The sequence below is a fragment of the Heteronotia binoei genome, chromosome 21, assembly GCF_032191835.1.
Source record: "Heteronotia binoei isolate CCM8104 ecotype False Entrance Well chromosome 21, APGP_CSIRO_Hbin_v1, whole genome shotgun sequence".
In the NCBI taxonomy this organism is placed as follows: Eukaryota; Metazoa; Chordata; class Lepidosauria; order Squamata; family Gekkonidae; genus Heteronotia; species Heteronotia binoei.
The window spans coordinates 169,032,480-169,057,343 of NC_083243.1; the positions used below are offsets into that span (position 1 = coordinate 169,032,480).

Below are 24,864 nucleotides of genomic sequence, written 5' to 3' on the forward strand. Positions count from 1 at the left end.
AGAAATAGAGTGTGCGATTGAATTCCTCCTAAAACACCACTTGCTATTTGTAATAAACTTTTACGATTCTTGCAAGGGATATTCAGTTAGAACTGTCTTCTCTTTGAGGAGTATCACATTCTCACTCCACAAGTCCAGGGACTAAAAAAGGTACATTGAAGATGTTCCATGCCTTGAAGATGCATAGGTTCAATGAATAACATAAAGATTTGGTGTTTAGGATATACCCTAACAGAATTTGTGATTCCTCAGGCTAATAAATTCTATATGTAGTGGAGTGAGGACTTGAATAGGGAGGCAAAAGACAGCATAAGAGCATACACTTATAAATGGATAATAGGGTTTAAAGTTAACACTGCATATTTTGTTGTGATGAAACAATTTCTTTTTGGTGTATCACCATCAGCCTTTTGAAAAAAAAAATCCAAATACTTCCTGTGACGGAACCAGCCCGAGTTTGCCTTAAGACCCGGTCCCGTCACCTTCCCTTTTGAGTCACCAACTCCTGAAGGGAGCTTATCTTCTTCCCACCACTAGGGCACGCTGCCACCACCTGTTCAATTTAGGGGTTCCTGACCGAGAGGAACAGGACTCCCAATCCCCCTTCCTGCCAGTTCTGAGGCCTGGCCTCCTCTGCCAACCCAGCACCTGGTTAACCCAGAGAACAAAGTCCTTCTTTGGGAGACCCCTGGAGGATTGGCACCCTTGCCAACTGTATGCCTTCCCTGGACTCCCCTCTAACAGTAGTGTGGTCTAAGGCGGTTGGGGAACCTTGGTGGAACAGAGGGACTACCTTTTAAACAAATAAAACATTTATTTAAAACATGCAACTATTTACAGGCATTCTTAAATACAGGGTGAACAGAAGTAATAAATGAAAGTAGGGATAAACGCTCCTTCTTTTCCTAATATATAACTGGCCCTGACCATACCAACCAACTCACCAGTCACCAAGACTCAAATCTAACTCAGCTTTTCTTGACAACTTTTTAACTGCCCATTTCCCTCCAAAAACCTCTAATATAAAACCCAGTTCTTGCCCAGGAACTGGTTTTCCCTCCTGCAGCCTTCTGGGAGACCAGCCTGAAAGACTTCCTGTCTCTCTAGGAAGCCTCCTCAGAAGTGCTGCTTCCAGACAGGAAGTAGGGTTGCCAAGTCCAATTCAAGAAATATCTGGGGACTTTGGGGGTGGAGCCAGGAGACATTGGAGCGGAGCCAGGAACAAGGGTGTGACAAGCATAATTGAACTCAAAAGGGAGTTCTGGCTATCACATTTAAAGGGACAGCACACCTTTTCAATTCCTTCCTTCCATAGGAAATAATGAAGGATAGGGGCACCTTCTTTTGGGGCTCATAGAATTGGACCCCCTAGTCCAATCTTTTTGAAACTTGGGGGGTATTTTGGGGAGAGGCACTAGATGCTATACTGAAAATCTGGTGCCTCTACCCCAAAAAACAACCCCCCAGAGCCCCAGATACCCATGGATCAATTCTCCATGATTTTCTATGGGAATAAATCTCCATAGGGAATAATAGAGTTCCCAGCAGACATTTCCCCCCTCCCCCCGCTTTCTGACAACCCTGAAGCGGGGTGAGGGTCTCCAAATCGGGGGATCCCCTGCCCCCACCTGGGGATTGGCAACCGTAACAGGAGGGGAGAGGGAAGGAGGAATAGACTAGGGCAAAGCCTTGCCTAGAGTTTTAGAGACTCCTCTAGCCAACTGCCAGACAAGCACAGGCCTAAAATGGTGTTTCTCCACACTTCCCCTCAGTGTTGGTCATGCCTTAATGAGAAAGTTGATAAGCTTCATCTATAGCAATCTTGTCCCCTGATAAACAGTTTTTGGATCAGCAATATTGCAGGCATGACTTTACCTGAATTGTACTAGTTGTATTGTTTTGGTGCCCCTGAAGGGGAAGGGTTCAATAAATGATTAAAAAAAAAAACTGTTGAGTTTATTTTTAATATAATTGTAGGGTTTTTAATAGCTCAGTTTTGAAAGAAAGATGAGATACAATCTTTTGAACACTGTAAGATTAAATACTGAGCTAGTATAGAGATTAACAGGGTTTTAGGAAAATGGAAAGAAATGTGGGGGGTGGGGGGGAATAGAACTGGAATAAGTTTGGCATGCGTGCCACTACGGAGGAGCAAGTATGACCTGATGCATAAGCCATGGGTCAGGGATAAAAATTCATCCCCAGCTCAAAGCCTGGATGGGGCACACTGACTCTATGAAACACCTGAGAGCCATATACCCTGTTTGTCAAAAGCTTGCCTAACTTTTCATGCCAATCAGACATAATGACCTGAGATAAGAATTGTTCAGTGCTGAATTATTTGTTTTATTCAAAAATAAGCCCTACAGTAGCTGTACTAGCTGGATAGGTGATTGCTAAACTGGTCCTCATCCTCTTAATGATACATAAGTATGAACTTCAAGGGCCCAAGGAACAAACAGATTTCTTCATGCTGTAGTGGAAGGAAGAAATGCACTTGTATTGAGTTTTCCAAAAGCAGGTGGCTAGCATCTGGCTGGTGGGATTACCTGTATTTTGATAAATTGTGATAGAGTGGGGGCCCAGACCTTAGCAACCAACATTTAGACACAGGTCACAAAGATCAGTGAGCGCCCTGTATTCGAGTCTGTCTGCGGTATTTTCCTGGAGCCAGCAATTCCAGAGTCAAATCAGTGATTACTGCTGTGAGACCCCAAATGCGGTGAGGGCCATGCAGAAAGACAGGCAGTGTATGGCTGTATCGCCTCTTGTGGCAGAAGTTTGTGTAGCCCTGGTTTTCTTCTTGCAGCAAGTGGGAAATGGGGAGCGTGAAGACAGTCTCAACCTGCAAATCAAATTGCAAAGACAGGTGGACTATGTAGAAAAACACATCCCCCAGTTAGCTGAGGAGCTACAGTTTCTTCTCACAGGTCTTTGGAGTTCTGCTAAAAGAACAGAAAAATCACAATCCCAACCCTGACAGGTATACTCACAAGCCTGCCAATCTGATTTTTCAGTCCTAACTATAGTCCAGGGGTTTGTGGCTGCTTCTGAATCATGTGTCTACCCCTCCCCCATGTCTTTTCGACAGCTTCTAATAAAATGAAAGCCTGACTTGACATTATCACTTTTCTTTTCTTTTACTAACATTACCAGGAAGATGTATGTCAGCAGCAGTTATGCCTCCCCTAGCTAGTTAGGTCCCAGTAGAGGACACCATCTTAGGCTCCACCACATTAATGTCTCTCACACAAATGCCTCAAACAAATAAGTGGCGATATTGGAGAGCTTGACTTTCTGACAAACACCCACACATAGTGCAAAGCTGGAAGGTTCAAAGATGGCCTGGTTGTTTGCACTTCATGTTCATGGATGGCTCCTTAGGGAGTACTAGTCATGATTAACATCTTTAGTAAACTGTAGCAGAACCTAAGAAATCAAATCCCTATGGTACAGCATCTATTTTTAAATTATAAAAAGTCTCAAATATGGCTTTTACCCCTACCTATCACATGCGTATCTCATTTACCAAGGAGCTCAGGACAGCACATATGATATTTCCCATCTGGTGTGAGAGCCAGTTTGGTGTAGTGGTTAGGTGTGCGGACTCTTATCTAGGAGAACCGGGTTTGATTCCCACTCCTCCACTTGCACCTGCTGGAATGGCCTTGGGTTAGCCATAGCCCTGGCAGAGGTTGTCCTTGAAAGGGCAGCTGCTGTAAGAGCTCTCTTAGCCCCACCCACCTCACAGGGTGTCTGTTGTGGGGGAGGAAGGTAAAGGAGATTGTGAGCCGCTCTGAGACTCTTCGGAATGGAGGGCGGGATATAAATCCAATATCTTCATCTACCTCACAGGGTGTCTGTTGTGGGGGAGGAAGGTAAAGGAGATTGTGAGCCGCTGTGAGACTCTTCGGAATGGAGGGTGGGATATAAATCCAATATCTTCATCTACCTCACAGGATGTCTGTTGTGGGGGAGGAAGGTAAAGGAGATTGTGAGCCGCTCTGAGACTCTTCGGAATGGAGGGCGGGATATAAATCCAATATCTTCATCTACCTCACAGGGTGTCTGTTGTGGGGGAGGAAGGTAAAGAAGATTGTGAGCCGCTGTGAGACTCTTCGGAATGGAGGGTGGGATATAAATCCAATATCTTCATCTACCTCACAGGATGTCTGTTGTGGGGGAGGAAGGTAAAGGAGATTGTGAGCCGCTGTGAGACTCTTCGGAATGGAGGGCGGGATATAAATCCAATATCTTCATCTACCTCACAGGGTGTCTGTTGTGGGGGAGGAAGGTAAAGGAGATTGTGAGCCGCTCTGAGACTCTTCGGAATGGAAAGCGGGATATAAATCCAATATCTTCATCTACCTCACAGGATGTCTGTTGTGAGGGAGGAAGGTAAAGGAGATTGTGAGCCGCTGTGAGACTCTTCGGAATGGAGGGCGGATATAAATCCAATATCTTCATCTACCTCACAGGGTGTCTGTTGTGGGGGAGGAAGGTAAAGGAGATTGTGAGCCGCTCTGAGACTCTTCGGAATGGAGGGCGGGATATAAATCCAATATCTTCATCTACCTCACAGGGTGTCTGTTGTGGGGGAGGAAGGTAAAGGAGATTGTGAGCCGCTCTGAGACTCTTCGGAATGGAGGGCGGGATATAAATCCAATATCTTCATCTACCTCACAGGGTGTCTGTTGTGGGGGAGGAAGGTAAAGGAGATTGTGAGCTGCTGTGAGACTCTTCAGAGTGGAGGGTGGGATATAAATCCAATATCTTACATCTTTCTTCTTACATCTCAATTTTATTCACACAACAGTCCTATGAGATAGAGTTCAAAAAAAGTTGGGATTTGAACCTGGGTCACTCCAGTCCTAGTCCAATACTCTCATGGTGCTATCCAATACATCGCCCTGGTTTTCACACACTACTCCAGAGGAGACAAGCAGCAGGACTTTCTTTATTTCTCAACTACCTGTCAATTTCTCTGCAAAGGACACGCAGCGTTAGGAAAAGTCCATCGTCTTTGTAGGAAAGGAGATAATTAAAATGTAATAAACGTTAACAGATGGACAAGGAGCGTCAGCATTTCCTATAGGTTCCTCACTTGGGAAGGCAGCATTTGACTCACCTCTTGGGAGTTGGGCTTCAGAGTCAGATGCTCCAGAGGACCCAGGTTTGCAAGTACAGGAGCCACAGCCAATCCTCTCTGAAAGAAAGCCAGAGTTAAAAACCAAGGAATTCAAAGCTCCTCCATGGTTTTCCTACAAGGAACAGCCAAAAGTACTAAATCCCTCAGCCAAGTCCTCTGAAGCTTCTTGCCCCTCAGGCAAGCCTTTTAACCCACACCACCGCTCCAGGTAATCCTCCACTTCCCTCATAATCGCTCTACTCCATAAGAATTCCCCAAACCAACTGTCAGTCCCTTGCAGAAACCTATCCAAGAGCAATCCTATCCTCAAAAGATACTGTGTCCTTGATATACCATTACCCTGTCAGGCACTGGCTTCATGATTCCCCAGACACAGTCCTCCCCGAGACGCAGGTTCAGCTCTTCGTGAGTCTCTCTGAGTGCTGTGGCAATGGCATCCCGGTCACAGGAGTCACGCTTGCCACCTGGGAAGCTGCATGAGTAAATCAAAGTTGTCTTAAAGGGGAAAATCAAGACTAGAAAGTCTTCCGGTGATTGGAACTGAAAAGCAGTGACAGACCTGAGAGGAAGAGTCTGGTCTAAGGAATTAGGAGGGTCATGCATTGTGACTGAGGCCTATTTGAGAATTACGGAGCCCATGAAGAGCTTCTGAAGAGAATAGAGAACAGAGCTTCTGAAGAGAATAACTTAGAGGCTTTCCAGCCTGCTCACATGCATTAGAAAAGAAAGCTGCCCAATACCTGACATCTCCTTTGTGCATGCCAGTCATGGTGCTGGAACGCAGAGTATACAAGACAGCTGGAACCCCAGCCACAGAACACAGAGACACCAATACAGCTGCTGATATAGGCTCTTGTCTATAGCGGCTGGTGGATGCCTTTAGTAGCCTGCGACACCGTTGCTCATTTTCCCAGGATAAGTATCTGCATACTGGGACCACACTGAAAAGAGGTGCAGGAGGCATACCATGGCAAAAGTGGTGAAGAGCTGGAAACATAGTACCCTGTAGAGGGAGGGAAAAGAAAGATGCTCTCCATCCAAGCTGAACCAGAGCTATAAAAACAAACAGCCAGTGATACTGTACAAAGAAGCCTCAGTCAATATCACAGGAATTGACAGGAGACAGAGATCGTTAGTATTTATAACCACACAGGCACCCATTATCAACTCACCTCCTATTTGTCAGTCCAGTAACGCTTTTACTGCTTGGCCATGCTATACAAATGTCTGCTAGAGCACAAGGGGGAAAAGAAAAAAAGTCAGGTCTCTGTCAGAAATACCGGTAAGTATGGTTCAGCAAAAAACAACAACAAAATGACCCCGTAGTTTTATAGGATCCACCGTCCAAGGTGGCTCTTATCCCATCAGCCACCAGAAAGGCAAAGACATGCAGGTTAGTATGCAGAACGGCAGATACTAGCAGTGGCTTTCTGGTGACCAGAGGGGGACAGAGAAATGCCAGCAAAGATCAACTGTTTGATGGTGTTAGCAAAAGCCCTGAGATGTGTCTTCAGCAGGGAAAGTGGGGAGCAGTTTACATCAGGCTGGTCATCAGGGCAATGAGGAAGTTAGCTATCCTCAAGAGAACAGAATGGGAGGTGGGGCCTTAGAGGGTTGTGCAAAGGTATATAAGGCCTCTCAGCTCAGGCCAAAGGGGGACTTCTCAGCCAGCTGACAGAGCCCAGCGAGAATGGGCTCGAGCAACAGGGAGGAAAGAGAAGGATCGAGGGTAACCTAGCAGTAACCCTCTCCCTTTCCCAGCTGAGACTCCGGGGAGGTCCCAAAAGTAAGTCATAGTCAGCCTGCCACATCACCATGATTAGAGTTTGAACCCATTTGCTTGTCTGGTTATTCAGGTCCATTGTCCAGTCTGTCTTAAGGACACTGTCAAGCTTGGCCTACATATGAAGCAGAAGGAAGTAATAGACTTCAGAGGTGATAGAGTGGACTGTCACATTACATGTAGGACCAAAGGCTCACTTACTTAAAAAACTTCCTCCACATGGAAAACCCTGCCGTCCTATTTTTTTACTTGCAGTGAATTCTGTACATGGGGAAGTACTGAAAATGACATCCCCACTAATAATCTTAAGAAGTGCAGTCTATTTTACCACCCCAGGATTCTTCTACCAACCCACATGTTGCTGCAGACTAAGCCTATGTGAGAAATTCCATTCCTCATCTCTCAATATACATAATTTTTTAAGGAGCCCACACATACTAACTTAACATCGGCACACACACTCATTAAAAATATCTATTATTCTCTTCATTCTGATGCCTAGGAAGGGCTGCCTCCTATGCAGTGACATTTCCAATAGTAAGGCTGCCAGACATCTCCCAGAATTACAACTGATCTCCTGATGACAGAGTTCCTCTGGAGAAAATGACTGCTTTGGAGGATCAACAATGAAATAAAGTGAGTTCAGCCAGCTCTGAATTAACCAAGAACGTTTTATTGTAAGAAGAAATAGTCACAGAGAAACACCGGCAACACGGCAAACTATATACAATCTGACTATGGTTAACCACGCCCCCCTAGCAGGCAACATTTACTCCTATTGGCTCTCTCCATGATCTTTCATTTGCATTTCTTTGTTACATGTTGGTACATGCCTAGCGTCCCGATTGGCTGGTTTGTCCAGGCGTAAGGATCCTGGTTTGCAATCAGTGCCTGCCTCAAGCTCAGGCAACAATAACGCAGTAAACACAATATATAACAAATACTATGGCATTATTCTCTGCTGAGGTCAATCCACTCTTTTCTAAGGCTTACTGCTCTCGTAGAAGAATAAACCGTATTTGTATCATAAAAGTGTTGACCAGATTTTTTTGAAGACATCAATATTATTTTGTTAAGAGGTGCTATTTAGCTGATTTGACATGAAGCCTGATGGTTTTTTTTCTCCATTCCAACTAGGAATTGGCAACCTTATGTAGCAGAGGGTGTGATAATTTGCATATCTCTCTCATTCAGTGTAATGCTGTTTGCCTTGCACAAATGCATTTATACTTCTAAAAGTAGCATTGCCAGGTTCAATTCGAGAAATATCTGGGAACTTTGGGGGTGGAGCCAGGAGACATTGTGGGTGGAGTCAGGAGCAAGGTTGTGACAAGCATGATTGAACTCCAAAGGGAGTTCTGGCCATCACATTTAAAGGGACCATACTCCTTTTAAATGCCTTCCCTCCACTGGAAATAATAAAGGATTGGGCACCTTCTTTTGGGGCTCATAGAATTGGTCCAACCTTTTTGAAACTTGGAGGGTGTTTTGAGGAGAGGCACTGGATGTTATGTTGAAAATTTGGTGCATCTATTTCAAAAAACATCCCCCCGAGGGGGGGGGGGTTCTTACAAATACAGAGCATTTGCAGATGACGTGATGTTTATAAATGAAAATCCCACTCATGTAACACCATTGTTGCTTCGTAAGATACAAGAATATGGAGAGTTGGCAGGTTTTTATATAAATAAAGAAAAATCAAAAATTTTGTGTAAAAACATGATAAAGAGCAAACAGGAACATAAGAACATAAGAGAAGCCATGCTGGATCAGGCCAACGGCCCATCAAGTCCAACACTCTGTGTCACACAGTGGCAAAAAATGTTATATACACACATGTTATATACACACATACACTGTGGCTAATAGCCACTGATGGACCTCTGCTCCATATTTTTATCTAAACCCCTCTTGAAGGTGGCTATACTACAGCGATTAACAGAGTGTGAAATTACTTCAAAAGTAAAATATTTAGGTGTGGAAATAACAACGGAAAATACTGATTTGTATAAAAACAATTATGAAAAACTTTGGCGCAAGATCGATGGAGATATGATTAAATGGAACAAACTGAACCTGTCTATGCTGGGTAGAATCTCTGCAATTAAGATGAATGTTTTACCGAGAATTATGTTCCTGTTTCAAACAATCCCAATAGTGAAAGACAACAAAAAATTTGATAGATGGCAAAGGAAACTTTCAGAATTTGTATAGGCTGGGGAAAAAACAAGAATTAAAATGAAAATTCTGATTGATGCGAAAGAAAGAGGTGGATTCCAACTGCCTAACTTAAAGCTTTATCATGATGCAGTTTGTCTGGTGTGGATTAAGGAATGGATGACATTATCAAATAGAAAGTTATTGACATTAGAAGGACATGGAAATGTCTTTGGATGGCATGCTTATATGTACTATGGGAAAAATAAAATGGATGGTTTCTTCCCACATCACTATATCAGAAACAATCTGTTAAATGTCTGGTCAAAATATAAAAGATATGGTGATGAGAGGAAACTGCTTTGGATCATACCAACAGAAGTAATAAAACTGTATTCAAGAAGAGAAGTGGCTAACATATAAACAACTTTTAAAGATCTAAGGAAAAAAGGTGGAATTAAAAACAGCTGAAGAAATACAATATAAATATAATTGGTTTCAATTGTAACAAATAAAGAGCTTGCTTGAACAGGATATTAAGAACTATGGAATAAGAACAAACAGAACTGGAGAGAATGCTATTTGGAGAAAGTGAAAAGCTGATTTCAAGGATATAAACTATTATTGAAATAGTCTACGGAAGATGAAGTAATTAAATCACAAATAATAAAATGGGCAATAAATATAAATAAGGAAATACAGATGAAGTCATGGGAACACCTATGGAAGAACTCTATGAAAATGTCTACATGTTATAACATTAAAGAGAATTGCTTCAAAATGTTATACAGATGGTACATGACACCTAAGAAACTGGCAAAAATGAACAATCAGTTGTCAGATAGATGCTGGAAATGTAAATGTCATGAAGGATCTTTTTACCATATGTGGTAGACTTGTGAAAAGATGAAGCAATTCTGGCAAATGATTCAGCAGGAGATCTCGAAAGTTTTGGGATATATTAAGAAAGCACCAGATATCTTCCTGCTGGGATTACAAATGGAAAAATTTCAAAAGCAAGATAGAACAATAATTTGGTATATGCTTTCAGCTGCATGGACATTATATGCGCAAATGTGGAAACAAGACAAAATACCAGAAGTATGGGATTGGACTCTGAAAGTTATGCATTGGAGTGAAATGGACAAATTTACGAGAATCTTAAACGAACAAGATTTAGGGAAATTTAAAAACGATTGGGGGAAGTTTCAAAAATACATTGAAAAACAATGGAACGTTGAAGGACATTTGGTGATCTTTGACAATGATTAATTTTTGAAGAAACGATGTATGGATTACAGTTTAAAAGACATGATTATTGGATTATAACCTCTTTTTCTTATTCCTAATGACTAAGAAGAAATGTCATGAAGACGGATTATAACTTTTGAGTTGTTCGGAGAAAGATTTTCTAATAGACAAAGTTTATTACCTTATTATCTTATAACAAATTAGATTAAATAATAATACGGAGACGTTTGATAAGGGAGCATGCACTGCTGGGGGTCACAAAAGGGGTGGGTGGGGTGGAGAAAATGTTATATACGTGTACTAACATTTAAGGACAAACGAAGATATGTTATTACAAGATATATTATACCCACAGATCAATTCTCCATTATACCCTATGGGGATTGGTCTCGATAGGGAATGTGCCCAGCAGATATCTGATGACTCTGAAGCAGGGGGAGGACCTCCAAATCAGGGGATTCTCTGCCCCCAACTGGGGATTGGCAACCCTATCTAAAAGTTTGTAAATATGGCTGCCATTAATACAGTTCAGGTTCAACAGTTAGGCTTGATAAAAAAAATAAAAGGTTGAATGCAAGTAGTCCCATTCCCCCCCCCCCCCAGAAAAAACCCATTTCCATCCCCAGTCCCTAAAGAGTCTTTCCCATAGCTTCACAATCTCTAGAAATTTTACTTCTTTACTCTGACCACAGAAAAAGAGGTGGGAAGTTTCAGTGTTTAAAGAAAAAGGGATCCATGGATAAACAGCGCATTCACACAGCGCCAATGTACTTCCATTATCAGAGCTCACTTAGTCAAAGAAAGGGATTTAGGCAGAAGCTATGGGGAAGCAAATCACACACAAAGTATTCTACACTCTCATTAATCGCTTGCACTGTTTCACACACACACCTGCTTCCTTTCTGTATGGTTGGGACACTGCTGTTTATCTTTAAACTTCTGATTTTACATCTAATTTGGCCCATGTCCCATTGATGAATTCAGTTTGAGGATTAGAAGTCAGTGCAGCTTAAATGTGCTCAACTTCAACTGGATTGCACCAAACTCATTAAGTTTTAGAAAATAATGGCTAGAACTGTTCCTGAATATTTGCAAAAGTCAGCAGGTAAAATACATCAGAGATATTTAAATTCAAGGACAGCCTAAGGGTTTTCTTGCAACATATTCCAAAATAAGATGATAATGCAAAATTCAACAGCTGGTGGGGAAGGGTTACTCAGGAAGAAAAGAAAAAAGCAAGGATGTAGATGCAACACCAAGTAGCTTTATTCTACAGCCCAGGCTCCTACTGGATGAGAGAGCTAGAAAACTGCATATATACAGTAGGTTTGCCTCCTTTCTCCCACTGGGGTTCCTATACTTTTATGATAAGCAGAAATCTAACAGGGAAAGCTGGTTTGACTGGAAAAATAGCAACTGAAGAGAGCCAGTTTGGTGTAGTGGTTAAGTGGCTAGCCTTACAGTGGTTTTCCTCTTTCCTATGCGGTCAGAGACAAAGCGTGTCAACTGGGGGAGAGTCGTCCCGGAGACACCCGCTTAACTGTGGTGTGCCTCAGGGGGTGGTTCTATCCCCAATGTTGTTTAACATCTACATGCGACCCCTTGCCCAGATTTTCTGGAGATATGGGCTCAGTTGCCTTCAGTACGCTGATGACATCCAGCTCTATCTACTGATGGACGGCCAACCTGACGAGGTCCCAGAAAGCCTGGATTAGGCGCTGAAAGTCGTGGCTGGTTGGCTTAAGCTGAGCCGACTGAAGCTGAACCCGACGAAGACAGAGGTCCTTTGACTGAGTTGCGGCAGCCTGGGCAGGGAAATCCCCCTACCAACTTTTAATGGGGCGCCATTGACAATGGCGCCCAAGGTCAGAAGCTTAGGGGTGCTATTGGAGGCCTCCCTGAAGATGGAGGCCCAGATAGCAGCAACTGCGAAATCCTCCTTCTTTCATTTAAGGCGGGTGAAAGTTGGTTCCTTTCCTTGGCCGTGGCGACCTGGCAACTGTGATTCATGCAACAGTCACCTCGAGATTGGACTACTGTAATGCCCTCTACTTGGGGCTGCCTTTGTCGCGAACCCAGAAACTTCAGCTAGTGCAGAATGCGGCTGCTAGGCTGCTATTGGGGCGGCCCAAGTGGGAGCACATACAGCCAGCGCTGCAGGAACTGCACTGGCTACCAATAGTGTACTGGATTCTTTACAAGGTGCTGGTTATTACCTTTAAAGCCCTATATGGCCGAGGACCTATTTACCTGAGGGACTGTCTGTCCCCACACGTTCCCCAGAGAGTACTAAGATCTGGATCTCAACATCTCCTAGTGATCCCCGGGCTGAAAGAGGCGAAACTGTTGACCACCAGGGATCAGGCTTTTTCAGTGGCAGCCCCCTCCTCGTGGAATCAATTGCCGGAAGAGGTTAGGGCCTTGCGGGACCTCGCTCAGTTCTGCAAGGCCTGTAAGATCGCTCTCTTCCGGCAAGCCTTCAGTCGACCGTGGGAGAATTCTGGAACAACTGTCGTCCTGAGAATATGAGTTACATATGATTTGTTAGCACCAACTGTTCCACCTCCTTGTCCATTGAATAGTATGTAGATTGTTTTAACTTGTATGGTGTAATGGTTTTATTGATTTTATGACTGCACTCATAGTATACTATGATTTGATGTAAGCCACCCTGAGCCCGCCTCGATGGGGAGGGCGGGGTATAAATCAAATTAAACATAAACGTAAGTGTGAGGACTCTTTTTTGGGAGAACCAGGTTTGATTCCCCACTCCTCCATTGCACCTGCTGGAATGGCCTTGGGTCAGCCATAGCTTTCGTAGGAGTTGTCCTTGAAAGGGCAGCTGCTGTAAGTGCTTTCTTAGCCCCAACTACCTCTGTTGTGGGGTGGGGGGGAAGGTAAAGGAGATTGTGACTGCTCTGAGATTCAGAGTATAGGGCAGGATATAAATCCAATATCTTCAAGCTAGCCCACTCTTGTCAGATCCTGAAAGCTAAGCAGGGTCAGCCCAGGCTGGTGTTTGGATGGGAGACCTACAAGTAATCCCAGGGGTGTGATGCAGAGGCAGGCAATGGCAAACCATGTCTGACCTCTTGAAAACCTTACAGGGGGTTGCCACAAGTCAGCTGGGACTTGATGGCAGTTTCCACCACCACCACCTTATTATTTTTTATTATTATTATTTAATTAGATTCTAAATCACCCTCCCTTGTAAAATAGGGCTCAGGGCAGTGTACATCATAGAGTAGATACATCAGGCCTCAGATTCAGTGGGAGCTCACAGGAGCACAGCTCCTGCACCTTTCTGAGAGTTCCATCTCCTCCTGAGAGTTCCACCTCCTTGTCCATTGAATAGTAGGTGCAGCTGCATAACAATCCCTGGATGAGCTCCACCACCTATCTTTCTACAAAATGACTGCTGAGATACATAATATATAATTTTAAAAAACAGCTGAAAATACCTAATTAACCTAACAGATGGTGCTAAAATTCTGAGCACAATGCCGCTGATAAATGGGAGCCTGGAGGGATAAACATACAAATCAGAGGGAAAATCCAGAACCACACAGAGCTGTATTTTGGAGTTTTCAGAGCTGCAGGGGTGCATACATAGTAAGTGTGTGCTCATGTATATACAAACACAACACACCTGTACATTTTCTTTACAGCAGGATAAACCTCTTGGAATAAACCTTCTGGAACAAACCTCTTCCTCCTCCCAGTGAATCATCATAGTTCCTGAACGTTCTGAATAAAACTTAGTTGGTCTTAAAGGTGAACTTGTCTACTGCTTTGTTCTATTGCTTCAGACCAACACGGCTGCCTACTGGGATCTATCATCATAGTTCCCAGTTCACCCACTCATGGACAAGGCCAGCAGGAATTCTGAATCTTACATTAAGGCCAACCCTTTGAGAGTTACAGTACAAAAGAAGAAAAGGGTGGGGGTGGGGAGTGGTGTTTAAGATTGTTGGACTGACCAGGAAGAGCAGATCCAACTCTTCACTTAGTCATAAAACTCCTTGGGCTGCTCCTTTGGCCTAATATACCTCCTAAGGTTGTTGTGAGGAGACAGTGTAGTGTGTGGACTTTGCACACTGCTCTTTGAGGAATGAGCAGGGTAAAAAATATATATCTTTTTAAATGGTTTGTTAAACAAGCATACCGATTTAGACATAGGGGGTGTCGAACTACAGCGCAGAAAGCCTATATTAAGCCTAGCTGCTATTTAAACGGCTATTTCCTATATCCGATCTGCCCTTAGCATCATCTCGTCCGCTTTAATGGTTTTTTTTAAAAATAAATAAATAAATAAATGAAAACGCATTATCATTTAACCAGATGATTTCTCATACAATCCCAGCTATATTTACTTGCGCTTACTCAAATGACTGTACTATTATCATCTCGGTTTGGGGAGCACCGGAGCCTTGGAAGAGGGCTAGGAAGGCAGAGAAAAGGAGGCTTCGCCGCTGCAGCACACTCGTCAATGATTTGCTCAGGGCGATAAAAACTGACGAGTCTCTTCTAATTTAGAATGCCCAAAACGAGGCGAGCGACTTGAAGGACGCAAGCTTCGCCCTGCAGCATCCAGGAGGGAAGCTACCCAAGGGGTGTCCCGCGCGTCACACGTTCGCTAAGCTGCGGCAGCGCCGCTCGACACGAGGCGTAAGCTGCAGCCGGCTGACGTTGCCTGACATTTAACAATGCTCGTGAGCTTGGAAGACGCAGACGCAGTCGCCATTGACCGGTTCCTAGCAGGGGACGCGGCCGAGCCCTTGAACCCTCCCAGCTCGGTTGCTATCCCCAGACGACCCGCCGCTGCCCCATTGAGGGAGAATGCGCAAAGGGCAGCCCTCCGCGGCTGCTGCAGCGGAACCCGCCGTCTTGAGACCCCTTTAAAGACGCGCTTTAAAAAAACACAAAGCTCAAGAAAGCCTTGACTGCAATCAGCGCGTATTTGAGGCGCTACAAGGCTCCAGGTTGTTGCAGGCTACGCTGGCTGCTATCCTAAGAATGCTGACCCTATTGCGAATGAACCCTATTGAATAAAATATAAATTACTTTTGAGTCGACACGCCTAATATTGCACGTTAAGGCCGGGAAGGGAATGTCAAATGTCTCCCCAAGGACCTTAACAACATGGCACCCCGAAAAGCTTCCCGACTTGCCTCAACAAATGAGAAAACGCTGGCGTTTGTACGTCAAAAAGACGTAGTTCCGCCAGGCAATAAAATGAAAAACACCTTCTCAAGTTCCGAGTCCCGGTCCTCGCTGGAAACACGGATTCTTCTGTTCCAAGAACGCTGGTGCCAGAGTTGATGGAGCGCCCGCAACCACCAATAGGCTCCAAGGGGCGTCAAAACCCCGCCCCAGCAGTCCCATAGGCGTGGCTCCCCGCCCCCAGGATGAGAGTTTCAGATTCGAGGTGGGGCTTAGTGCGAACTGTTGGCTTACACCAGAATGCTGAAGGACTAGTATGGCTTCTGGATTCTCCCACCTAAGACGGCAAGGGGGTAGGAAATAAGAGGAAAGGTGGTGTTTTTCGCCCTAACCCCTTCTTTTGTTTTTCGTGTGCAATTTTTAGTAGTGTAATTCAGGGGTGGCCAATGGTAACTCTCCAGATTTTTTTTTTTGCCTACAACTCCCATCAGCCCCAGCCAGCATGGTCAATGGCTGGGGCTGATGGGAGTTGTAGGCAAAAAAACATCTGGAGAGCTACTGTTCCCCACCCGAGTTGGGTGAACTGGTTTATAGTTCAGGCCACAGTTTACTGAATCCTCCCCGACATGCAGTGTTTTTATGTTTGTTTTTAGTAAAGATGTACACTGCCCTGAGCCCTTCAGAGGGTGGTTTATAAATCAAACAAATAATAATAAAACAATGGTGATGTAGCTCTTCCTGAGCTACAGTAAAAGTACGTAACTTCCTGATTTAGAAACCCAGGTGATTGCTACAAAAAGGCAAAGGGTAGCTCACATTTTACTAATGACAATGCAAAATTTCAGCAAGTTCATTTTCTATACTTTTCCTCTCCCCCTAGGAAATTAAAAAATCAAATATTCCTTCATTGTTTCTCCCAATGACTGGTTGCAAACTGCTCACAGACTAAAACAGATGACAACAGCTGAATTCTTCTTGAAAGGATACTTAGTGTTGTTCCTTCCTTCCAGACAGTGAGTTGAAAAGAAGGCAATAGGGTAAGGGTTGATTCAGCAGAGAAAACTGTGTGCATGTGCCCCAGAAGCCTGCTCTTAGAGGTATGGATTTTTTTTAAAAAAAATAAAGGAATAAAGATGATACTATATTAATTGAAGAACATGAGAGGAAATTGTAGCAGTTGCAATTATGTAGAGCCATGTAGTCTATTTCTTTGCTTTTTCTACAGTAAAAAAATACACAAAAGCCAAACCAAGTCATAAACATTTAATAGTTTAACTGCTGTGTTAAGAAGGCAAGAGAAACTGAGGTAGGTCACAACCTACACTCTTATGCCAAAAATCTGAATGTACTGTTCCAAATGCACAAGTCAAAACACAGATCACACTGCCCTCAAGAGATCCCACCCAAAGTACAAAGGTGAGGTAGTGTTTCGTTGTTCATCCAGATGCCTGTTGCACTTTTGACTCGTGATATTGTCTCATCCGTTCCTCAAGCTCTGGCCGGAAATGACGAATCAGTCCCTGTCAGAATGAACATCCACAAGGAGTTACAAGGACATATATCTACATTACTCCCTCTGTCCTTTTGACCTGTTCATTTCTAGACCTTCCACTGCAAAGTTACCAAGGTGCTCAAGATTCTTGTTAAACCTGTTTTTAAGTTAAGGTGAGGAAGCCCAAGATGTTACCTGTACAGGCCAAGCAGCCCCATCTCCCAGGGCACAGATGGTATGGCCCTCAATCTGCTTGCTAATTTCCCACAGTGCATCAATCTCTGCCACTTGTGCATTGCCTTTCACAAATCGCCACATCACCTTGTTCATCCAGTCCACACCTGTATGTGGTAAGTCAAAGAGCCAAATGAAAGTCCAGAGTTTATGACAGGATCGGTTGTAACTAGGGAAGAGTCATAAGCCATACACTAAGACACAGCATTGTGAAAGACAGAAAGTAACATCAAATGAACTTTGCATAGCTGAGTTTGGAGGTCTGTTGCTGAGCTCAACCTGTGTAAGTTACAAGTTCCCAGTTTTGATAGTACTTTTCTTCATTAAATGTCACAAGACTTTATAGATTAAATATCTTTTGTCCAAACGTACTGCTCTATAGTGTGTCAAAATTGTTTGCCCGTTAGGCAATTTGACATTCATTTATGCTGTGTTTTAGCAGCATTTTCCCCTCTATCCTGGGTACACACCTGAAGCTGCCTTATACCATTGATCCATTGGGGAAGGGCTGTAGCTCAGTGGTAGAGCATCTGCTTGGCATGTAGAAGGTCCCATGTTCAATTCCTGGCACCTCCAGCGAATATCAAGTTGTACATAATATGTAACATCTCGGCCTGAGACCCTGGAGAATTGCTGTCAATTTGTGAAGATAACACTGACCTTGCTGGACCAAAGCTCTGACATAGTATAAGGCAGCTTCATGTGTCCAAGGTCAGTACTGTCTACCCAGGCTGGCAGCAGCTCTCCAAGATCTCAGGATGAGGCGTTTCACATCGCTTACAACTTGATCTTTGCTGGAGATGCCACCTACTGCCTGGTCCTTTTAACTGGAGATGCTGGGTACTGAACCTGGGACCTTCTGCAGGCAACAAAGAGGTTCTTCCACTAAGCTGCACCCCCTCTCTTAAATTTAGTCCTGGTTTAAACGTACTTTCAGGCCAAAACAACAGTATTTTGTAAAGGGAGGGAGCAGGATCTGCCACCTGAATAAATTCTACTATTGGGCTAGTGAACATCCATCAACTTTCTTATGTTTTCAGCAGATGCCACCCATACATATGCAGGTATTTGTCTGCAATTACAGAGGCTGGAGCAGAGTTCTGGTTTAAAGTTCTAAGTTCAACAACAGCAATAGAGGCCTAAGGCTCCCCGATTATTTCCATGAGGTACCAGCATAAGGTTCTAACACACTCATGACTCCTGGGTCAATTACTTTAAGATCAAGAGAGGGGATTATCAGATTCATCATTATGTGGACTGGAAACATCCGAGATGGAAGTCTGTTCTCAAGGAAACATATACCACAGGAACTGACTATTCTTTGGACTGGACCTTGTTTGAAATCAGCCTCTCTTTTATAACATTCCTCCTCTCCCCACTTTTCTGTTGGATATGTAAATCAGACTTTTACACTCTTACGCACTTGATGAAGTGAGCTCTGATGCATGAAACCTTATAACTGAATAAATTACGCTAGTCAGTGCCACTGGACTCCTGTGTTATAACAATATGAAGACTTGTGTGTCAAGAAGAGGTGTTAAGAAAGAAAGCCTGCCCTCTGGAAATACAGTCAGCTTGGGTTCAAAATCCTTCTCATCTACAAAGGAATATTTCAGCAGTAGCATTAGGACTTCATACTCACCTTCCCGGCATGGAGTACACTGTCCACAGCTCTCGTGCTTGTAGAATTCAATGAGGCGGGCAATTGCTCGAACTATGTCTGTCTGAGGAAAGAAGAGATGGTGAAGATCCACAAAAGAGGAGCACAGAATAGGAAGGAGCAAGGGACTTTCCTTACCGATTTGTCCATGACAATGAGAGCTGCTGTGCCAAGGCCAGTCTGTGCCTGTATCAGTCCATCAAAATCCATTGGCACTGTCTCACACACAGACTTGGGGATGAGGGGAGTGGATGAGCCGCCAGGAATCACAGCAAGCAGGTTATCCCAGCCACCTCTCACACCCCCTGGTTAGAAGACAGGGACAGATAATTGGGCTCTGTTCAATAGGTTGCTTGTCTCAGAGCACAACAGAAAGAAATAAGGGGTGCAAGGTTACTCTCACAGACAAAATATTTAAAAGGTGGCTAAAGGCCTCTCTCCTTATGATGAGTATGACTGGAAAAAAAATGTGTAATGACTGCTAGCTCTCACCTGCATGTAGCTCAATCAGATCACGCATTGGTATTGACATCTCCTCTTCCACTGTACAAGGTGTGTTGACATGGCCTGAGATATTAAAGAGCTTGGTTCCAGAGTTGCGCTCACGCCCAAAGCTAGCAAACCAGGTGCCTCCTCGGCGGCAGATAGTGGGGGCCACAGCAACAGTCTCAACATTTGCCACGGTGGTTGGACAACCAAAAACTCCTAGAGGCGGGGGAGGTAGGGAAATCAAAGGCTAGCTTTAATAATTCTGTTAAACCAGCTACTAGTAAAATATACTGGGGGGAGGGGGGAAGACAAGAAGGATGCTTTACAACAGTTAATATTGGTGATCTGGGATGAAATTTAACATAGCAGAGTTCTGATTTAGGTCAGAGCTTTCGCAGATGTGATGAGCAAAAGATAAAGACAGTAAGGCTCCCCAAAGAGCTGAGATAGTATGCTTATGTTAACTGGGATGGGAATTTGAGGAAAAGGCTTAGAACAGAGAAAGAAACCAAACTCATACTGCTAATCACAGAAGGAACTTTTAAGAGGGCATACCCACGTCAGCTGGGAAAGGTGGTTTGAGGCGGGGCTTGCCCTGCTTGCCCTCAAGTGATTCAATAAGTGCCGTCTCCTCGCCACAAATATAGGCACCAGCCCCTCTTGCCACAAAGACATCAAAGTCATAGCCAGAGCCGCAAGCGTTCTTGCCCAACAGTCCCGCCTCGTAGGCCTCCTTGATCGCCACCTAAAGAGACAGCAAGGAGTGCAGCTGTGACAAAGCACTAAGACTTCACTGATTGGCTTCCCAACCACAGAAAATACAAGGAGTAACTCAAAACAACATAGTGTCACAAGCAAGAGGTGAATGTACACTTTATTACTTTTCACAAGGAAGGGTCTTAAGGATATTTGTGATTGCACAATAAGGTGAGTAGCAGCTCACCTGCAAGTTTGAGGCCTCATTATAGAACTCTCCACGAATGTAGATGTAGGCAGCTCGTGCACCCATAGCTCGACCTGCCACAAGGCAGCCCTCTATCAACTTGTGCGGGTCATGGCGCATGATCTCCCTGTCCTTACAGGTTCCTGGCTCTCCCTCATCTGCATTCACCACTAAATATTTGGGTCTGAAACACAGGAATAATTATATCACTCAGCACTGTGTGGTCTGCAAAGCCAATGGCTGATCCACCTCAGAATCCTATCCTCAGATAATGGCCAGAGCTTTATTTGTCAGAAATCAAGGCTTAGAAAACTGTGAGCAATAAGATGTATATCTGAGCATCACTTAGTTACTTAAATTTCTATTCCCTAACACAGACTCACAAACACAGAGCTTCACACTGTGTCAAGCCAGCTTTCTATATCATTTTTACAAGTCACAGGAGAACAGAGTCAGGAAGTGTTCTATTATTATTTGTTGCTTCTTTTGAGACAGCAAATCATGACATTAAATTTAGATAACTTTAAGGTAGAAATTGACATTTCCACCAGCTAAATTGCACCAGCTAAATTGCACCAACTAGAAACTGAGACACCAGACCGTTATTCCCTATGTGAGTCTGAATAGATGCCAAACAAAAAAAGGTTTTGAAACCAAGAGTAGTAATCACCACATTGCCATATAACTGCTTTGTGAGCATAGACACACAATGTAAAACATCTTGAAATCTCACTGCAGTTTGTCCCCAATGCAACATACCTGCCATCTGGGGGCTTATTCATGAAGCTCCATTTAAGACCAGTGGGGAAGCCAGCCCCACCACGACCTCTCAGGCCAGAAATCTTAATCTCATTCAGGATCCAGTCAATACCCTTCAGCAAAATTTCTTTGGTTTTATACCAGTCACCTCGGCTCAAAGCTCCTTTTAGCCTAAAAGCAACAAAATGACTACATAACAAGGACCACACAAATGAATTCCATTTTTTAAACAGACAGCTGCAGTATAAGACGTGGCATCTTACAGAACACAGGCTACTTGGTTTTTTCTAGTAGATAATTTACTGATTTAAAATGCTGCTACATTTTAAATGCAAATTCATTTTCTGGTATAACGGCTCTCCTTTGGTAAGTTGCAGGCACTGTCAACACCCTGATCATTTTCTCTTGGTTGCACTACAACAGACTGTGTGCTCAGCTCTCACCTCCACTCATGGCGCCCATAAAGATTTGTGAAAATGCGATCCTCATCCTTAAGTGGGCCAAACTGGGTTTTCTTAGGGGGCGCCTATGGGAGAAAAACAGTTTTAGTCTGAGAGTAGTTACCATCTGCGTACTCAACCCTAACTGCAATCCTAAACAGAGTTAGTACACCTTTCAAAGTCCATTGGCTTCCACAGCTCCATGGAGCCTATCGCAAATCCTCTGCGAAGAAATCTTCCCCTGAAACTAGGCTCCTTACAGAACACCAGGAAGGGAAATTAAAAGAGGGCACGAAACTATTTCGACATAAAAAAACGAGAGAGAGATGGAGCTCTCCTCTTCATCGCTATCTGATCCAGAGCTGCACACTTTCTCTGTCCCCTCAGTGCGCTGAGGCAAGGAGGAGCCCCCAAGCCTAGCGGGGACTCACCGACTCTGGAGCAGCAGAGAAGAAGCGAGCCTGAACGCAGGCTCCACGGCCCAAGAGAGGTCGGATGGCCAGCATGGCACTGAAGGGAAACCCGGGTCCCCCCAGTCGGCTTCACCGACCCTCGTCACCTTCACTTGTTTTGCGCAGGAATTCTATGTCATGCTTTGAGGCGACGTGTGGTGACGACACATGGAAAATACCTATGGCCCCAAACGGAGACCGGCTTCAGGAGTGATGGATGGTGGGATTTGTAGTCCAGCTAGCCAGGGATTAGGCGGCATCGTCTGTGTAGACATAAGAGATGTTAGGCTGCAGTCATAAACACACTAACTAGGACTTACTTCCGAGGAAACAAGCGTAGGAGTGTTCAGCATCTGTCTCTGTGGATGTTCCTGTAGTTCCGCCAATAATACACATCGGCGATCCGTGCCGTTTACCCGAGAGTTTTAAGTCGGAAAACACAGGTAGGGTTGCCAATCCCCAGGTGGGGGCAGGGGATCCCCCGGTTTGGAGGCCCTCCCCCCGCTTCAGGGTCGTCAGAAAGCGGGGGGAGGGGGGGAAATGTCTGCTGGGAACTCTATTATTCCCTATGGAGATTTATTCCCATAGAAAATCATGGAGAATTGATCCACAGGTATCTGGGGCTCTGGGGGGGGGCTGTTTTTTGGGGTAGAGGCACCGAATTTTCAGTATAGCATCTAGTGCCTCTCCCCAAAATACCCCCCAAGTTTCAAAATATTGGACCAGGGGGTCCAATTCTGTGGGCCCCAAAAGAAGGTGCCTCTATCCATTATTTCATATGGAAGGAAGGCATTGAAAAGGTGTGCCGTCCCTTTAAATGTGATGGCCAGAACTCCCTTTGGAGTTCAATGATGCTTGTCACAGCCTTGATCTTGGCTCCACCCCAATGTCTCCTGGCTCCACCCCCAAAGTCTCCTGGCTCCACCCCCAAAGTCCCCAGATATTTCTTGAATTGGACTTGGCAACCCTAAACACAGGCCGAGTTCAAGATGCAACGGAGGCTTTCTGTGGCACTTTCCAGCCACTTCAATTCTGTCTACTCGGTGCTATTTCGTGTTTCTCAGTTGTTACTGCGGCAGAGGGTGTGGCAGCGTTAGATCTCAAAATCTTTCAAAATCAAGTATAGTGTTATTATTAATAATAGTATAGCACATGGACATATGCAGAATGCTTTGTCTCACCATGGCTCTGTCGACATTATAGGTTTAGACGTCTATACACGACAAGAGCATCCTAAAAACAGGTATGCTCTCCCAAATCCCTTGATTTAGAAGACAGTAACTCTTAGTTAGAATTGCATTGAATCCACACGTGTGAGTGGCGATATCAACAACAGGTTTATAGCCACCCCCTTCTTGAATTTTTTGCATTTCATCACACCCTGCACTTCTTGTATTCATGGCGTTCGGATCTGCTGTTTAACAAATGATTTCTTCACATGTGAAGATCCATTGTGTGAATCTGACAAAGAGGGTCCTAGTACACAAAAGCTGGTCAGGCTTTAATGTGCCGCAGCATTTCTACTTATTTTAAGAGAGCTCTATGCAGTCCAGGATTCTGTCCTTGAGGGACATGGTTGACATTACATTTATAGGATACATCTTTAAAATATTTTAAATGTGCATATAAAACTAGTTGTTATCATGATGAATTAGTATTGCACTGGTGTGTTAACTAGGAAGCTGGAAGTAGCCACAACTTCCCACTCAGGGAAAACTCAATGGAAGAGATGGATTTGCCACAGTGCAAAGTAGGGTTGCCAAGTCGAATTCAAGGAATATCTGGGGACTTTGGGGGTGGAGCCAGGAGACATTGGGGCGGAGCCAGGAACAAGGGTGTGACAAGCAGAATTGAACTCCAAGGGAGTTCTTGCCATCACATTTAAAGGGACAGCACACCTTTTAAAATGCCTTCCTTCCATAGAAAATAATGAAGGATAGGGGCACCTTCTTTTGGGGCTCATAGAATTGGACCCCCTGGTCCAATCCTTTTGAAACTTGGGAGGTATTTTGGGGAGAGGCACTAGATGCTATACTGAAAATGTGGCACCTCTAGCTCAAAAAACAGCCCCCCCAGAGCCCCCGATACCCACGGATCAATTCCCCATCATTCCCTATGGGAATCGTTCATGGAGGTGCATAATGACTGTGGAGGAGGGGCTTCCCCCGCCGGCCAGCTGGCTGGGGGAGGGGGAAAACCTGTAAAACCAGGGGATCCCCCGCTGGGACCTGGAGATTGGGAAACCTAGTGCAAAGCAACCATGCAGGGCCTCTCAGAGGTGAGAGAGGCCCAGACCACATTTAAGTAGCATTTAAGGCCACTAGCCATAATAAAAATTAAAAATGGCAAAATATGAAACATCAAAAAAGACTGGAAGTATTAAGCATTCAAGAATAAATGCTTTGTATCAGATTCAAGGTTTTTGACTTGGAGTGGCTTGGACAAAGCAGCAGTGAAATGTGGTTTGGAATATCACCGGTCTGCCCATTGCTGGAAGCTGGAACCAGGTTGTAGGCACCAAAGTGAACTTTATTGGATTCATTCTGGAATGGAGGCCTTCATTCTAATAGGAAAGCCCAGAAGGGCACTAATTGAATTGGACTGAGTTACATTCTTTGGACTCTCTGGTCTGGATTTTTTTCCTATATGCATCTCTGTAGAAGGCTCACATGGTTGTGTGATAGATTCAGGTGGGTAGATGTGCTGGTCTGAAGCAATAGTCCAGTGGCACCTTTACAACCAACGAAGTTTTATTCAAGGCATGAGCTGGTGTGTGCAAGCACACTTCTTCAGATAAAATGAGATGGAAGAAAATCATTCATACTTATAGACAGGATTGAAAGTGAATTAATATATAATGACATTTTGAGACAAAACAGGAACAACAAGTGA

The 24,864-nt window shown here is 44.3% G+C and overlaps 2 protein-coding genes across 4 annotated transcripts; both read right to left on the reverse strand.

The window, feature by feature from the left end:
* Positions 1–2,325: 2,325 nt before the first annotated feature.
* On the reverse strand, positions 2,326–15,664 carry NUDT8 (nudix hydrolase 8). 3 transcript variants are annotated; one of them, XM_060261228.1, is made up of 6 exons: positions 15,587–15,664; positions 6,322–6,376; positions 5,890–6,152; positions 5,489–5,621; positions 5,129–5,206; positions 2,326–2,845 (listed from the first exon to the last, which is right to left on the reverse strand). In XM_060261228.1, the coding sequence occupies exons 3-6, from the start codon at positions 6,144–6,146 to the stop codon at positions 2,624–2,626; spliced, it is 690 nt and encodes a 229-aa protein (XP_060117211.1). In that variant the 5' UTR covers positions 6,147–6,152; positions 6,322–6,376; positions 15,587–15,664; the 3' UTR covers positions 2,326–2,623. The 3 variants fall into 3 exon arrangements, with proteins under 3 accessions (XP_060117211.1, XP_060117212.1, XP_060117210.1); XM_060261229.1 differs by having other exon boundaries at positions 15,512–15,664; XM_060261227.1 differs by lacking the exon at positions 6,322–6,376 and having other exon boundaries at positions 15,587–15,652.
* Positions 15,665–16,751: 1,087 nt separating this feature from the next.
* Positions 16,752–21,665, reverse strand: NDUFV1 (NADH:ubiquinone oxidoreductase core subunit V1). The gene is made up of 9 exons (XM_060261823.1): positions 21,524–21,665; positions 21,081–21,251; positions 20,322–20,505; positions 19,934–20,123; positions 19,382–19,594; positions 19,028–19,194; positions 18,872–18,953; positions 17,191–17,336; positions 16,752–17,023 (listed from the first exon to the last, which is right to left on the reverse strand). Exons 2-9 carry the CDS (start codon positions 21,101–21,103, stop codon positions 16,940–16,942), a joined length of 1,089 nt encoding a protein of 362 aa, XP_060117806.1. The 5' UTR covers positions 21,104–21,251; positions 21,524–21,665; the 3' UTR covers positions 16,752–16,939.
* Between the last annotated feature and the right edge of the window lie 3,199 nt (positions 21,666–24,864).

Excerpts from the sequence above, each read along its gene's own strand:
- NDUFV1 (XM_060261823.1), bottom strand. The coding sequence starts at position 21,103 with ATGAATAAGCCCCCAGATGGCAG. Across the intron at positions 18,954-19,027 it reads TCATTGTCATGGACAAATCG|ACAGACATAGTTCGAGCAAT; the intron begins GTAAGGAAAGTC and ends TTCTTTCCTCAG. Across the intron at positions 17,024-17,190 it reads GGGCTGCTTGGCCTGTACAG|GGACTGATTCGTCATTTCCG; the intron begins GTAACATCTTGG and ends TCATTCTGACAG.
- NUDT8 (XM_060261228.1), bottom strand. The coding sequence starts at position 6,146 with ATGTTTCCAGCTCTTCACCACTTTTGCCATGGTATGCCTCCTGCACCT. Across the intron at positions 5,207-5,488 it reads TGAAGCCAGTGCCTGACAGG|AGAGGATTGGCTGTGGCTCC; the intron begins GTAATGGTATAT and ends GCTTTCTTTCAG. Across the intron at positions 2,846-5,128 it reads TGAAGCCCAACTCCCAAGAG|GTTGAGACTGTCTTCACGCT; the intron begins GTGAGTCAAATG and ends TTTGATTTGCAG.